This window comes from Triticum urartu, chromosome 3 (assembly GCF_003073215.2).
Source record: "Triticum urartu cultivar G1812 chromosome 3, Tu2.1, whole genome shotgun sequence".
Taxonomy (NCBI): Eukaryota; Viridiplantae; Streptophyta; class Magnoliopsida; order Poales; family Poaceae; genus Triticum; species Triticum urartu.
The window spans coordinates 231660396-231674517 of NC_053024.1; the positions used below are offsets into that span (position 1 = coordinate 231660396).

The 14122-nt window shown below is 48.1% G+C and overlaps 2 protein-coding genes across 2 annotated transcripts; one reads left to right on the forward strand and one right to left on the reverse strand.

The window, feature by feature from the left end:
• Window positions 1-1279: 1279 nt before the first annotated feature.
• Window positions 1280-7861, forward strand: LOC125543707. The gene is made up of 7 exons (XM_048707164.1): window positions 1280-1883; window positions 2093-2146; window positions 2250-2459; window positions 6707-6846; window positions 6944-7041; window positions 7371-7495; window positions 7577-7861. Exons 1-7 carry the CDS (start codon window positions 1374-1376, stop codon window positions 7727-7729), a joined length of 1290 nt encoding a protein of 429 aa, XP_048563121.1. The 5' UTR covers window positions 1280-1373; the 3' UTR covers window positions 7730-7861.
• A 182-nt stretch (window positions 7862-8043) lies between these two features.
• Window positions 8044-9213, reverse strand: LOC125543708 (early nodulin-like protein 1). Its single transcript, XM_048707165.1, has 2 exons — window positions 8764-9213; window positions 8044-8614 (listed from the first exon to the last, which is right to left on the reverse strand). Exons 1-2 carry the CDS (start codon window positions 8978-8980, stop codon window positions 8217-8219), a joined length of 615 nt encoding a protein of 204 aa, XP_048563122.1. The 5' UTR covers window positions 8981-9213; the 3' UTR covers window positions 8044-8216.
• Window positions 9214-14122: the final 4909 nt, after the last annotated feature.

Sequence of the window (14122 nt, forward strand, 5' to 3'; positions counted from 1 at the left end):
GAGGGGTGGTAGGGGGGGTTGTGGTAGGCGGCACGGTTGGTCGAGATGGGGGTGGCGATGGTGGCGGTGGGAAGACCAGCCGAGAAAGGACAGGAGCGCGATCGTGGTTAGGGTGACCTTGTGGGAAAGCTATGCGGGAGGAGACCGATAGCCGCGGGGGAGGGGGACGGCGGCGCGGCTCGTCGAGGGAGGAGAGCGGAACGCGAGGAAGGTGGCGAGAAGGGCAGTGGTGGGTGGTATGGCCGAGGACGAGGCAGTGGATGCACCGGACTTCACTACGGCAGGAGGCAACTCTGTGAGAGGAGCTGAGACACCGGAAGCACCTACCATGGAGGTCAGCCTTATAGGTGGAGCTGGAATGAATGCCGCGGCCGGCGGTGGTTGGGGATGGTGGAGTAGTAATGGCGTCGGTGCTATTGGCGGGTCGGAGCAGCGCCCCTTTCTTGCCCTTGCGGCGGACCACACGCCACTCCTGTGAAACGGCCCCCTGCGAAGCCGCAGGCCTGCCCGCCCCGGCGGGTTCATGGCCGCCCTAACCCACCACCACAATGGATTGAAGGCGCGGACGCGGTGGGGCAGACGGCGCAGGCGGCGTAGGTCTGATGGGCGAGGAGGTGCGAGGCGGGGCCGGCGATGCAGGCCTTGAATGCCCGGAGGAGACCACATCGGCGAACGATGGGGCCGGGGATCCGAGGGCGGAATCCACGTCCGAGAAGGCGACCCTCTCCAAGGAGGCGGGGCTGCGAGGGGACATGGCAGGCGGCAGCGAGACAAGGCCGGTGGAGACCTCAGCCGGGTGGCGGAGGCACGGCCGCGCCGTCGGCACAGGGGCCGGCAACGCCGAGGGGTGGGGGGAGAGCACGCTCCGCAAAGATGTGCTGTATCATTTTTATTGTAATGTCTTTTTTATTTAAATTTAAGTTCATAATGCAGACAAACATTTGAAATGCGGCGGTTGGTTGAGCGCATAATGGATAAGTGACCGCAAACGGACGGTTGTATCCGTTTTACCGATGCAAACGGACAGAAACCGAACAAAATTCATATCATTTGCGGTCGTGCGTTGGAGTTGGCTTTGTAGTAATTTTGTATTTGCGCTTTGCCTCATAAGCCTTTGGTATTATATGTTGCTGCGTTTTAGGGAGGCTGTCATATAGCGACTGTGCTAGAGCTGCTCTAAACCATTCTTTTTAAGTTCGCGTTTTTTCACATCCAAATTTGGCCATTTCTCCGTAAAATTGGATTCTGAAATTGCAAATTGTGGTGGATTACCCGGCCGAGAGAAGCAGGTGAAAGGCCGAGATATTTCTTTCCTGTAGTCGTCGCCTCACGCTGCCCCTGAGTAGCTCCCGTAGTTCGCCGCCCCGTGCGCCATGAGTTGCGCGGCGGTGTGTGCTCCCCCCTCCGGTCTCGGCCGTCACCACGGCTTCCCCTCCTCCCCCTCGACTGTATGCAGGCGACGGGGGAGAGCCTCCTACACTATCCGGGCCTGTGCCAACTCCGGCGACGCGGATGACAGCGGCGGAGGTCTCCTACCTCGGATGGTGCTGCACGACTCGCTCGAGGCCGCGGGGGTCGTCACTGATCACGCTAGGGCGGCGAGGGAGGGGTTCGCGACGCAGATTGGGAGGCTCACGAGGCTCAACGCGGAGACCAGCATCGCCATCAGCCGCGGCGCCGATCTCGCGCGGGCCGCGCTCTGTATCGCGGCCGAGGACGACTCGCTCGTCTCCCACTCTTCCGTGCCGCTGCCCGTCGACGCCTTCATTGCTCGCCTTGACGACCTTTCCACCGGGTTCCTCGCCGCGGGATTCCTCCCGCCCTCCGGCGCGCCGCCCGAGGTCTTCTTCGACCACCTCGACCGCTACCTCTACGTCCACAAGGTAATTTGACAGTCAAATTGATGCGATCATGTTACATTTTGGGATAAATCGGCATAAATGCCATGGGCACATTTTGGTATCTATTTGAGACTCTGAATATGCAATTTCAAGCCCTTCATTAAATTATATGCCGAATGGTGTGTTCCATCTATCAGTTGTACCATCAATTGATGTGCTAACATGTTACCACGTTGCAATTTTTCATTCAGGGCTTTCGAAGAACAAACGTAGCATCAGATGCTCGGGCTATGTATCTTCACTCGGTATGATTGACCCCGTCTTCTCCGCTTTGTATGTAATCTCACGTGATTGCCATGTGTGTGGTCTATCCATTCTAATGTTGTTTTTGTTGTCTACAATTGACAGACTTTGACATGCCGATCAGGATCAGCTCTAATGCTTTCGTTGATATATTCGGAGATGCTAAAGACACTACGGTTATATGGCTTACTAGACTTCGATGAGGAGATCTCCTTTCCACATGATCTTGATGGCTGCCCTAGGGGCTATGACAAACGAAGAAGCAAGTTTTGTGATGAACCAAATATTATGACAGCAAAGTCACTTTTGGTTGAGGTGAGCTTATTTTGATCTTCATTCCAGATGTTTCATTTTCAAACGTCATTAGTCTGCTAAATAGCTGTGGAAGTATCGGGCAAGAATATCTTTGAGCATTTTCTAAATACTCATTTAATGTTTTTGGGGAAGTATCCTGCAATTGAGAAATCTTAACTCGCTCTGGTTTGCTGAATGGAGATATTTTCATCAGCTTCTGCACTAGCAGCAAAATTGCTACCATATTGGTTTCAGGTTTCAGAATGAGACTTGAGTTCAATCCCTTCTTGGCAACTTTTATATGCAAATACTGTCAATGGTGTTTCGTAACTTTAGACAATTCATTCTCACGACATTCCGGACTAGCCTAAACTTATTATTGGGTTCTGTTCCATACTTATCCGTATACAAATCTTCTGTTCAGAAAATAAACTAGAGTTTGGCAGGCCTTTTCAGTTTTCACCACTTATTGCTTTCTTAGCTTCATACACATTATAAAATACAACTGTAAGTAATTTACTAGTAAGTGTGCCCGTGCGTTGCAACGGGAAACAGATCCTCGCACACCCCAAGTGGCTCATCCTTTATTGCCACTTCTCTTCACCACCATCGCTATCATGTTGTCCACCTATTCGAGGAATGTGATCAATCGCATCCTGCATTGACTTGTTGTTTCGTAAACTTGTAATCCTTTTTTTGTTGCCGACCCATCTGTACATGCAAACATACATGAGAATTTTCATTCTATTATCCTATATATATTTAATAAACATTTTACAACTATATAGTAATCAAACATAATAAATTTTATGCATTTTTAGTTTTAGCTTTTTATATTATTACTTCAAACATTTTACAACTAATCACATTAAAATATCTTCCAAAATATTTCCGCAACAACGTGCGGGGCAGCATCTAATAAGAACATCACCGCCGTTTGACATGTGCCCCCCCCCCCAGCCCACAAGCCACACACACACACACACACAAACACAACCATGAATGCATAAAGAGTGATATTAAAATTGAGAAAGAAAGAAAAAACATCGCATCGTCTTCAAGTTCCTCCACCTTGGATTCCAATGTCCAGTGACGGAGCCAGGATTCGAGTATAGGGGGGGCCGAGTACATATATTGATCTAATCTCGTTGGTAATTACTCATCGCTGCTACTAAAATTGTCGATCATTGGGGGGGGGGGGGGGGGGGGGGGGGGCAGGCCCCTGCTCGTCCCCCCCTGGCTCCGCCCCTGCCAATGTCACCCTGGCGGTGTCAGCGGCATTGATGACATCGAGGGCCTCTTTGAGCTTTCCGGCATGCTCCACTGCCTGGGCTTGGAGGGCCTCCCTATGCTTCTGCTCGAGCTCCTCGATGAGCCGACATAATGAATGAATGGATTATGTCATTCAACACTTTTAGGCGCATAAACGGCGTACCATGGGTGGAGCATAGACAGGCAAAGTTCCGGCGAAGTTAATGAGATGGATGCTTGAGGCGGTGCAATTCGTGCACAAGAACTTGCGATTCGGTTTGGGTTACAATTGAGGGAGACCATTTTATATGTGACTTCCGACTTTCAGAATAAGCAAAGAGTCCGTCAACCGGTAAGACTTGTGTAAAAATAAAAATGTACAAACTGGACTATTGTATCATGAAGGGAGAGTTGGTTGCAAATATATAGGACTATTCTTTACTATTACTGAAGTAACCATAAGATTAAAGATGGCATGCATTACGCAAACCCTCTGCTATATAGCTTAGGTGGGCAGTCCATCGATGAACTTGCTAGTGAATATTATGTATTAGAAACCTTTCAATCAACTTCTACTGGGAACTATGATAATGTCGATGAATGCATGAAGGAAATCATAAGTATACCAACAGTAATCTAGTAAGAAAGGAAATAATCATGACAAATACGATTAAGAAACTGTAATCACTTGTAATATTGATCACCGTCTGCAAAGAGCCAAAGACTGACAACTACAGCCAAATCCAACAAAAAGAATCAATGGAACAATACCAATGGAAACCCTAGGACAGAAAACTACAGGTTTCAGTGAGTCTAGACAATATTAATTGGATAACTAAAAAACAAACATGATACCCTTGAGGGATATTTATGGATGGGAGGAGCAGGGTAACATGTTTTTGGAAAACCTACTAAAACAATGAGACTGAATTAGTGTAAAAACTTGTGAAACCAAATGACAACTTAATGTGAAGAACTGTCTGTCAATTAAAAAGAAAGGGAATGTTATACATCTCTTGTTTCAACTATGCAATAAGGCACACCCCCATGCTTGTCCTAGAAGAGGAACTTCATGTCAGCATATCATGACTAAGAATAATTGTGTGGAACACAAATACTCAAAAATATAGTAAGAAAACATTAGTAGTTTACACTAATAAGTGGCACTCGAGGATAGCAGAGTTTTTCTGGACACTTGTAGCTGCTGCCGGCAACCTTGAGGTGGCCTGACAAAGATCCTAGTCTGCATGCTCTCTACTATTAGGAAATCCATTGGGAAAATCACCAACATATATCAAACAAAAGATGATGAGACTAAGTACATACCAGGAAGCAACGACACCTAGAGAATTAATTGGCACATGAGTACGTATGGGCAGTAATTTTTGGCACCACTGCTGCAAGCAGTGTGGTGCAGGCCATGCTAGGAAAGGAAATAACCTATCAGTTCTCTAGTTGTGTGTAGGAGGAGGCCATCCATACAAATCAGAATTAGGTACGTACTTAAGAAGCACCGCCTATATGTGCTAGGAGGTGCATTAGGAGTCTAGGACTATGATTTGGTGCCGCATCTGCCTAGTGCTATGGCCGTCCTAGGTGTGCAAAACGAAATCTTGGAGGAACTCCGACACCATGTTAGCTGATCGCCTTCCCTCTCTGTATTCCTCAAGTACGCACTTGACGACGGCCACTCGTAGATGCGGGCTCGCGCCACACCGGACGTGCCGCACAATCTCTGCGATCGATCATGATCTCGTTGTCTTCTCCTCCACCCTCTCTTTCCCAATCTCCTTCTGCTCGTTGTCTCCCCCGATCATAACCTCCAGCAGCCAACCGTCCACGACAGCGGCCTGCAAGGCTGCAACACATGCACCGACGACACTGGTCGCAACAATGGTGGCGAGGAGAATGATGCCAGCGCGGAGGTGCCCACCACGGTTAGAGCAGCCCCAACGACGACGACGCGGGGTGGCGAGAAGAATGATGCAGGCGCCCATCACGGTTAGCGACGCGGGGCCGCACCCTACGTGGAGGTAGCCCTACTCTCGTGAGATTGTTCCTGTCGCTGATGTTGCCGTTGCCACCGTAGCTGTGCAGCTTGTTCACGTTGCCGCAGTTGCTTCAACTTCGATCAGCACGGCAGACGGCACCGATGTTGCTCCCGTCTTTGGCAACGATGTCGCTAGGTTTAGGGTTTCTTGCATCAAACCTGGAGACGGATTGAGTCGACATCGTTGGCTCTGTTTTTATTAGCGAGAGTTGTAAGTCAGCGTGGCTAATCGAGATCGAGGATTCCGTAGCTTACACACATGACCTACACGTGAAAAAAAAGTTGGAAACCAACCAAGAAAACCAGAACAGGGGAGGAGTCCCAGCAGTGATGGTATCGTGGCCCAGGCGGAGGCCCTAAACAGAAGCGAACCGATACCAGCCCAACATCACTACGTTCGGAAACAATTGTCACCCGCGAACGAAACGGTTTTAGTACCACCTCGCGTATATGTTTAAATTCAAATTGAAAGCGTAAAATCACAGGAAGAAAGCGTATTGTGATGGTGAACCCGACAAAGTCAATCCGTGCTTTATTATTAGGGAGAGATTTTCCTTAGGGTCTTTTTGTTTCACCCGCTCATGTTTGAGACCCGACAGTTCAGTTACACTTGCAAAGTTATTGCGTATCCCCCAAACCAGGTAACATTACATGGTTTTTACCTGATGATTCTGGATGTTACACCTGATTCGTATACTCAGAACCAGAAATTTAGGTGTCAACTCTTAATTGGGTATTTTTCTGAATAATATCTTAACTGGACTTTGATCTGGAACTGTATCCCAACCCTGAATAGCTTGCTCTGGGAGTTAGATGGTTGCTTATCTCTAAAGATAGTTTGCTTCTCCTAATGTTAGCTATCATGCTTTGGTTTTCTTCTTTTAATGGTGATTTTGTAAGGCTCCAAAAGTTGACATCTGTTGAATGCAATGACATTTGGGCTTACTTTGATTAATCCGTTTTCCAGATTTTACAAACTCTGAAGGGTATGTTTTGGCCGTTCCAGTCTAATCAGTCAAGTAGCTTATTTTTGAATGCTGTTGCTGCAAACCACCATGGCCCTGGTAATGTAGGCGGCAGTCAAGCAAGGTCATGTGGCAATATAAGGTTCGTTTTGTGTATAACCTGGTCAGCAGATAATTGCTATTGTCATCATACATGATACGAATTATGACACTAGAGTGACGTGATTTTATTTTTACAGTGCCATAGAGATGGCTGCTGCTAAATCTGCTCAACATAGGTTGATGCGTGGAGTATGGACTAATGTGCGCTTTGGTGATATGCGTCGTGCTTTGGCAGGTACAACACCTTTCCGTTTAGTATCTTATTAATCTGGAGGTGTATACAAGGACGGCGTGGTGGAACTCATGGATCTTCCGTTAAAATGATTAGAACAAGTCACCTCATTGATAATTCACAGTAGTGCCTTTGATTCTTCTGTTTCTTATTCATGATATATCCAAATTGTCCACACCTGTACATTCCATGTTCCCCATCATCAAGAATTTTGGAAACAGATAGGCCATTGCCTTTCTTTTCTGTATTTACCCTAAGTCCCGTTTTCTCCAAATCTGCATTTTCTAGCGGTCACTGATCAGGTTCATTCATACCATGCATCTTGATGGCAGCTTGCGAGAGACTGATCCTGCTGAATCACAATCCCTGTGAGCTTAGGGACTATGCTGCCCTTCTGTACCACTGTGGCTACTACAAAGATTGCCTGCAGTACTTAACATCGTACCAAATTGCCATGGTATTTATCTTCAAATCTGGCATTCAGCCATTGTAAATACTACACCGCCTCTAAATGCCACTCTACATCTATTCCTTACAGGTTGGACAGCCCCGGACCAATCCACTGGAGATGTTGGAGGACGACGCAGTGAACACTCTCACGGCACGAGTAAACCTAATTTTAGCAGAGGATGGCTGGGACAGCCACAGACCTGCTGCAAGTTACTGGACCAAAAATTCTGAGCCATGGTAGACACTCTTGACCGATCAGTGTATATATTTCACTAACTGAGACATGGATGTGCAACAACTTGTACATATAATTGTACCCTGGACGTTTTCAAGCATTTATGAAATGGGACTAAATCCTGGTGCCGTTCTCACATGTTTGATATGGCACTTTACATTAACTCGTATCAATTTGTAGTCTTTTCAGTTATGTTCACCGAAGAACTTGTACGAGATATGTACCATTGATGTAAACTCAAAAAGTTTACCACGGATCACAGTATCACACTTGCAGAAGATTCAAGGAATACTACTAGTATAGATGTAATCCAAACACAGTCATAGGGATCGAAGAAAGCCAAACAATATTGTCATTACACAGGATAACCAAACTAATTATGATAATAGTACCATATCACGAATCACTAGTACCACCGGATGAACTCTAATAGAGAAGGAATTGATTAAACCTCAATAATAAAACCTGACTATCTAGTAGAAGAGCAAACTGATCACTGAAGCAGCAAGACGAGACCGACACAAAGAGCGGCCATCGCTGCAGCGAGAGCGACGCCGCCGGCAGCAACCGCAGCGGCAGCAGACGACGTGCCCGGTGAAGACCCACCGTGTCCGCCGCCAGACCCAGAGCCGTCTCCGCCTTGGCCTGGCGCATAGGCTGCCGGACCAGGCGCGGGCGCAGGCTCGGCCGGGTGCACCATGACGCGCACGATGAGCCTCTGGCCCTCCTCGCAATGCCCCGGCTCACCGCTGATGAAGCAGAAGAAGCCCGGCCTATCGAGACGCACCGTGGTGCTGCCGTCGGCAAACCTGGAAAGGGGGTCCGTGGCGTTGCAGGCGTCAAACTCCTCGCGGGAGACGAGGAGCACCGAGTCGTTCTCGTACTTGAAGTCTGGAATCAAAACAGGATCAGGTTGCAGGACACACACACGACCTTGTGAGTAATCACACACAACACAAGTACGCTCGCCGTTGGTGACATGGTAAGGGTAATTGTGTGGCAGGAAATGGAAGAAACGATGAGATCGGTGGATGACTCACAGAGCTCGTCGGCGACGTGGAAGCGGTTGTTCATGGCCCACCAGCCATAGCTGGTGTTGGCGTCCGGGACGCGCCACCCGCGCGGGCCACCGACGTGGAACACGTGCCCCTGCGCCGGCGTCGTGAGCGCGGGGATGGCGACGAATGCAAGGACGAAGGCCAGCGCGGGGAGGAGGAGCGCAGGCTTGGAGGAGGAACCGATCATCAGCGCCGCCATGGCCCGCTCGACGACCTCGGATTCGGCGGCCCGGCGGCGGTGCAGCAGGACGCGGAGGAAGGCACGCCCGCGGCCGTAGGCTGCTCTCTCTCTCGTTGCTCCGGCCTGGAATGCAATGGCGTGCGCGGCTGTGTATGTGAAGCGCAGGCGCGTGCTCCAGGCGTGTGGTTTTATAGGGGAAGGCCAAGGGAGGCCGGGTAACTCCCCTTTGATGATGGAGGCTTGACCGCGCTTTGGATTCCGCTCGCTGCTTCGTGGGGGAGGTGGGCGGGCGTGCCACGGACGTGCTTAATGAAGGAGGGGGACGTGGGATGTGAAGGTGAAGAGGCGGTTTAGTTTCCGCTGATTACCTTGGATAGAGCCGCGCGCGCTCTTGATTTGAATTGAAGACGGGGAGGATGTTCAAACGGTTCGGTTGGCTATCGTTTGAATCTTTTCTCCTCGGGCCGGGGAACGTGTCTACGTTTTTCCGTATGTATATTGTGTCTCCCGTAGACGCGTAGCCGGCGTAGGACTCCTACGCCACGAGTGGGTGGTATACCTGGCCATATCAGGCTCCGGGCCGGGCCTAACAAAGCCCATAGCAGAAAACCCAGGCGTCAACCCAGCCCAGCAGTCGGGCCTAGATATTAGGCCCAGGCCCGGCCCAACAATGAAATAGCCCATTGGGCCCCTTCCCTAAATCGCAAATACAAGCCCAAGGCCGGCCCGGGCCAGGCTGGGTCGGGTCGGGCTTTTTCAGGCCGGCCGGGCTGGGTATCCCATGGCCAGATATAGTGGTTGGCCTACGGCAGGTCATACTGCAGGTGGATGGAAGTCAATAATTTTTCCTTCGAAAAATAAGGAGACCCCACGTGAGGCAACTAGGGTTTTGAGGCCAGACTTTGTGGTGGCACCTGTCGATCTTATCGATGGGGCAACAGAGAGACTGACTGGTGGATGGCGACATCCTCTGGTCGAGGCACGGAGCACGGGCCTTTGTCGCCTAGGGCGGCTAGGGCAAAATTAGCGAAGGCTTTAGGAAAACCGAAGATATCTGAGGAGGAGGCCACGCCGCTGGTTCTGAATGATCCCGAAGAGGAAGAACATGAGAAGTGGATGCTAGCTGAAAAAGTACTTCATCGCCATACCTTCCACATCGAAACAATCTCGGGTGCCCTTCGTCTTGCATGGAGTAATTGGGCGATAACACGTTCGTTATTGAATTCACTTGTCAAAGAGACTGAGATCGCGTGTGGGAGGAGCCCCCATGGTATGCGAGTAAAAATGTCGTGATTCTCTTTGATTTTGATGATTGCATGAGGCCTTTGGAGTTAAGATTTGACAAGCTAGGGTGATCCCTTGGAGGAAGTCGAAAGTTTGCATGCACATGGAATTGGTGCAAGACGTGGTGGTGGCTAGCGAGGCCAATCGGGTGTTGGTCCGAACGCGAGCCACAAACTTGAAAGCCAGAGAAATGAGCAGATTGACGGAAGCGAGCCAGGTTAGAGAGGAGGCCGGCTACATTCATGCGTCCGATCGTGCATGCCAAGGTGTGTCGCGTGGCCGTTTTCAAGGGAGAGGTGGCCGGAAATCTGATGAAAATGGGGTCGGGACCTAGATTCCCTGATCAAAGAAAGGAATTATATGGAACATTAGAGGGGTTGGGTAGCTCGATCATAGAAATCAGTTGCGGGAATTTATTCATGAGGAAAAACTTGACTTCATGGCATTACAAGAAACGATCAGAGGATCGTTTTCTAACAAGGAACTTGAAGCGTTGGGAGGGAATGCGGAATTTAAATGGGCGTTGGTGCCGGCCCATGTACACCCAGGGGGGATATTACTAGGTGTCAACAATCTTTTTTTTTGAACCGGGCATAACCTCTTTCCATTACTTTGACATAACGGAAATACAGAGTTCCGAAACTGAAGCTACCAAGGAAACTGTAAAGGGAAAATCGAGTTCAGAGCATCCTTGAGAAACGCACTATAAGCACCCGTCATCGAGCAGCTTATCATGGGGCAAAAACCCAAGGACACCCAAAAACGCAAACTAGACCTAAACCAGGAGTGTTCAATAATTTTTAGGATGCCAAAAGGCTCACGCAGGAGCGACACCACAAGCTCACATAGGAGCAGGCGACAGAGAGTAACTAAAATAAGCATGACGAAGGACCCCAAGACTATTAGCTCCACATCCTCATGACCCAGATTTTGCTGACCACGTCCTGTCAGATCAGTCATGTGCCTTCTCGCCTGAGGCCGCGCAGATCCTCATCATGTTTGATGCGTTGGCCCTGAGCATCTTGGCCCCCCGCTCCATCGCCTCCCGATCTTCTCCAGTCATCATACCTGCCCAATAAGACATGAAACCACATGCAGAGTAAATTGCTGCGAAAGGAGTCTGTAACTTTTTTCCCTCGAAGGTAGCCTGATTGCGACTGTTTCAAATTGCCCAACAGATGGCCGCAAGCCCAAATGTATAAAAAAATTCTCCGTCTTGGAGGAAGGCATAACACCAAGAGAAGTATTGCCATATATTGTTCGGGCACTTGTCCGTGCCAAAAACGCACCCCGCCGTCCTCTAGATTACCCTGGCCACAGGACAAGTGAAAAACAAATGCGTCGACGTCTCTCTCTCCCTGCAGAAACAACATCTGGGGTTGCCTGCCAACGTCTTTTGCTCATGACGTCCCTAGTCAGGATAGCATCCTCGAAGACTTGCCACGTGAAAATTTGGATCTTTAAGGGGATTTTTGTTTGCCAAATCCACCTATAGTTACACCCTAATAAGTTTTTTTCCAGGTGATCGTAGACCGACCTGGTCGTATTTTTTTTCTTTTTACCCAGAGTCCAAATAACTTGATCAGGTTCCTCGGACAGCACCCAGGAGTCAACTATATCTTTAAGCTCGTTCCACTGATCTAACAGCGGCGTGTGTAGTTGCCTTCGGAAGAAATCATCCCCCACACCATTTCTAAATTTCTCCACCGTGATTTCTTGCTTATTGCAAATGCTATATAGCATAGGATATTTTTGATCCATAGAAATTTCTTGATTCAAGGGATCTTTCCATACCCTAGCAGGATTGCCCGAATTCAGCACTACTTTCCTACCTGCTAGGTAGTATTCCTTTACCTTCATGATTGCCTTCCACATAGGGGAGTCACTAAATTTGCTTTTGATAGAGGTCACCGTGTCTTTTTTCATATACTTTGCCCGGATCACCTCTTGCCACAACCCTTGTTGTGTTTCTAGCTTCCACCACCATTTGGTGAGAAGGCTAATATTCTGTTTACGGAGATCTTTCACTCTCAAGCCTCCTTTGCTTTTAAATCTACAAATTCTGGACCATTTAACTAAGTGGTATCTCTTGCGTCCCTCGTGTTCTTGCCAGAAAAACGTTTACGATGTTTAGCCAGCTTCTCAATGACCATCTTAGGAAGAAGAAACATGGACATATAGAAGTAAATGATACTAGTGAGAGAGGAGTTAAGGAGGATTAATCTTACTCCCGAGGAGGCCGCGTTGACTATCCAAGTTTCACAGCATTGAAGAAATCTATCATCAGCAAAATTCCAGTGCAGGTTGCGAAGAGTGGAATAGCTGACCGGCACTCCCAAATATTTCATAGGGAAATGACCAATCTGACAGTTAAACAAATATGCATAAAAGGCCACTGTATCGTCATCCCCTCCCACACACAAGGTTTCACTTTTCAAGAAGTTTATCTTTAGTCCAGACATAAGTTCGAAGATATATAGTAATAGTTTCAGGTTCACAGCTGCTTTTTTATCATGCTCGAGGCAGATGACTGTGTCATCACCATATTGGAGAATGGCCACCCCATCTTTAACAAGATCCGGAGCCAACCCCGTGATAAGTTTCTCTTTTTGAGCATTACGGATCATCTTAGACAGCGCTTCAACAGCTAGGTTGAAAAGAAAAGGGGAGTGGGGATCGCCCTGGCGCACCCCCTTGTGGCTCTGAAAATAAGGTCCTCTTTCATTATTCAACTTGACGCTAACAGTACCATTGTATAGGATGTTTTTTATCCAGCCGCACCAGGTTGCACCAAACCCTCGGTCGCGGTGACAATCTAGGAGGAATTCCCAATTGATTTTATCATAGGCTTTCTCAAAATCTAATTTCAAGACCACCCCCACTTTTTTCTTATGATGAGTATGATGAAGTATTTCATGCAAAGTGAGGATCCCGTCCATGATATTTCTATGCTTGATAAATGCATTCTGGTGCTTACTGATCAGAATATCAGCAAACATTGCCACCCGGTTATCTAAGACCTTGGTGATAAGCTTATATGGGCATCTCAGAAGACATATTGGACGATACTGCTGTATTTTCTTTGCTCCTTTCATCTTGGGAATTAGAGTAATAATGCCATAGTTCAGACGAGCTATGTCTAACTTGTTCGAATGGAAAGCTTCGAACAAGTGCATGATATATTTTTTCACAAACTCCCAATAGTGCATATAGAATTCCGCTGGGATGTTATCCGGCCCTGGTGCTCGGTTACATCCCATCCCGAACAAAGCTCTCTTCACCTCCTCCTCTGTGAATTCACTAGTGAGCAAGATGTTATCCTACTCACTAAGTTTTTCCTCTTCCGACCACGTATCAGCAGATAAGTGAAACATGTTGCCCCTAGCAGGGCCAAAAAGTTCTTTGTAGAACGAGGTTGCGTGTGGTAGTAGGTTCTGTGTACCCTCAATCACCACCTCCCCCGCAGCGAATGAGTGAATAGTATTTTTTCTCTTCCTCCCATTTGCAACTCTATGGTAGAAGGCTGTGTTTCGATCTCCTTTGAGCAACCAACGCTCATTGGAGTGTTGTAACCAAAACAACTCTTCCGTAATCAGGAGCTCGTTTAATTCTGCACACAAGGCAGTTCTCTCTTCATAAATTTCTGGACCAAGGGGGCCATTTTCTTCCATCTTTTCTATTCTCTCCAGTTCTTCTTTAATGTACTTTTTCCTTTTCCTAGCATGCCCAAAGGAGTGAGCCCCCCATCCTTTGAAATATTTTTTGATACGCTTTAGCTTTATGTTTAAGATGTCGATGGGATCTTCAGACTTTATAGGTTGTTCCCAAATCTTTTTTGCTTTGATATAAAAATCTTCATTTTTAAGCCAGCTTAGT

Bases quoted from the DNA above. Each gene is read 5' to 3' on its own strand.
- LOC125543707 (XM_048707164.1), top strand. From the start codon at position 1,374: ATGAGTTGCGCGGCGGTGTGTGCTCCCCCCTCCGGTCTCGGCCGTCAC. The intron at 1,884-2,092 runs GTAATTTGACAG...TTTTTCATTCAG, and splicing joins GCTACCTCTACGTCCACAAG to GGCTTTCGAAGAACAAACGT. The intron at 7,042-7,370 runs GTACAACACCTT...TCTTGATGGCAG, and splicing joins TATGCGTCGTGCTTTGGCAG to CTTGCGAGAGACTGATCCTG.
- LOC125543708 (XM_048707165.1), bottom strand. From the start codon at position 8,980: ATGGCGGCGCTGATGATCGGTTCCTCCTCCAAGCCTGCGCTCCTCCTC. The intron at 8,615-8,763 runs GTGAGTCATCCA...TTTTGATTCCAG, and splicing joins CCACGTCGCCGACGAGCTCT to ACTTCAAGTACGAGAACGAC.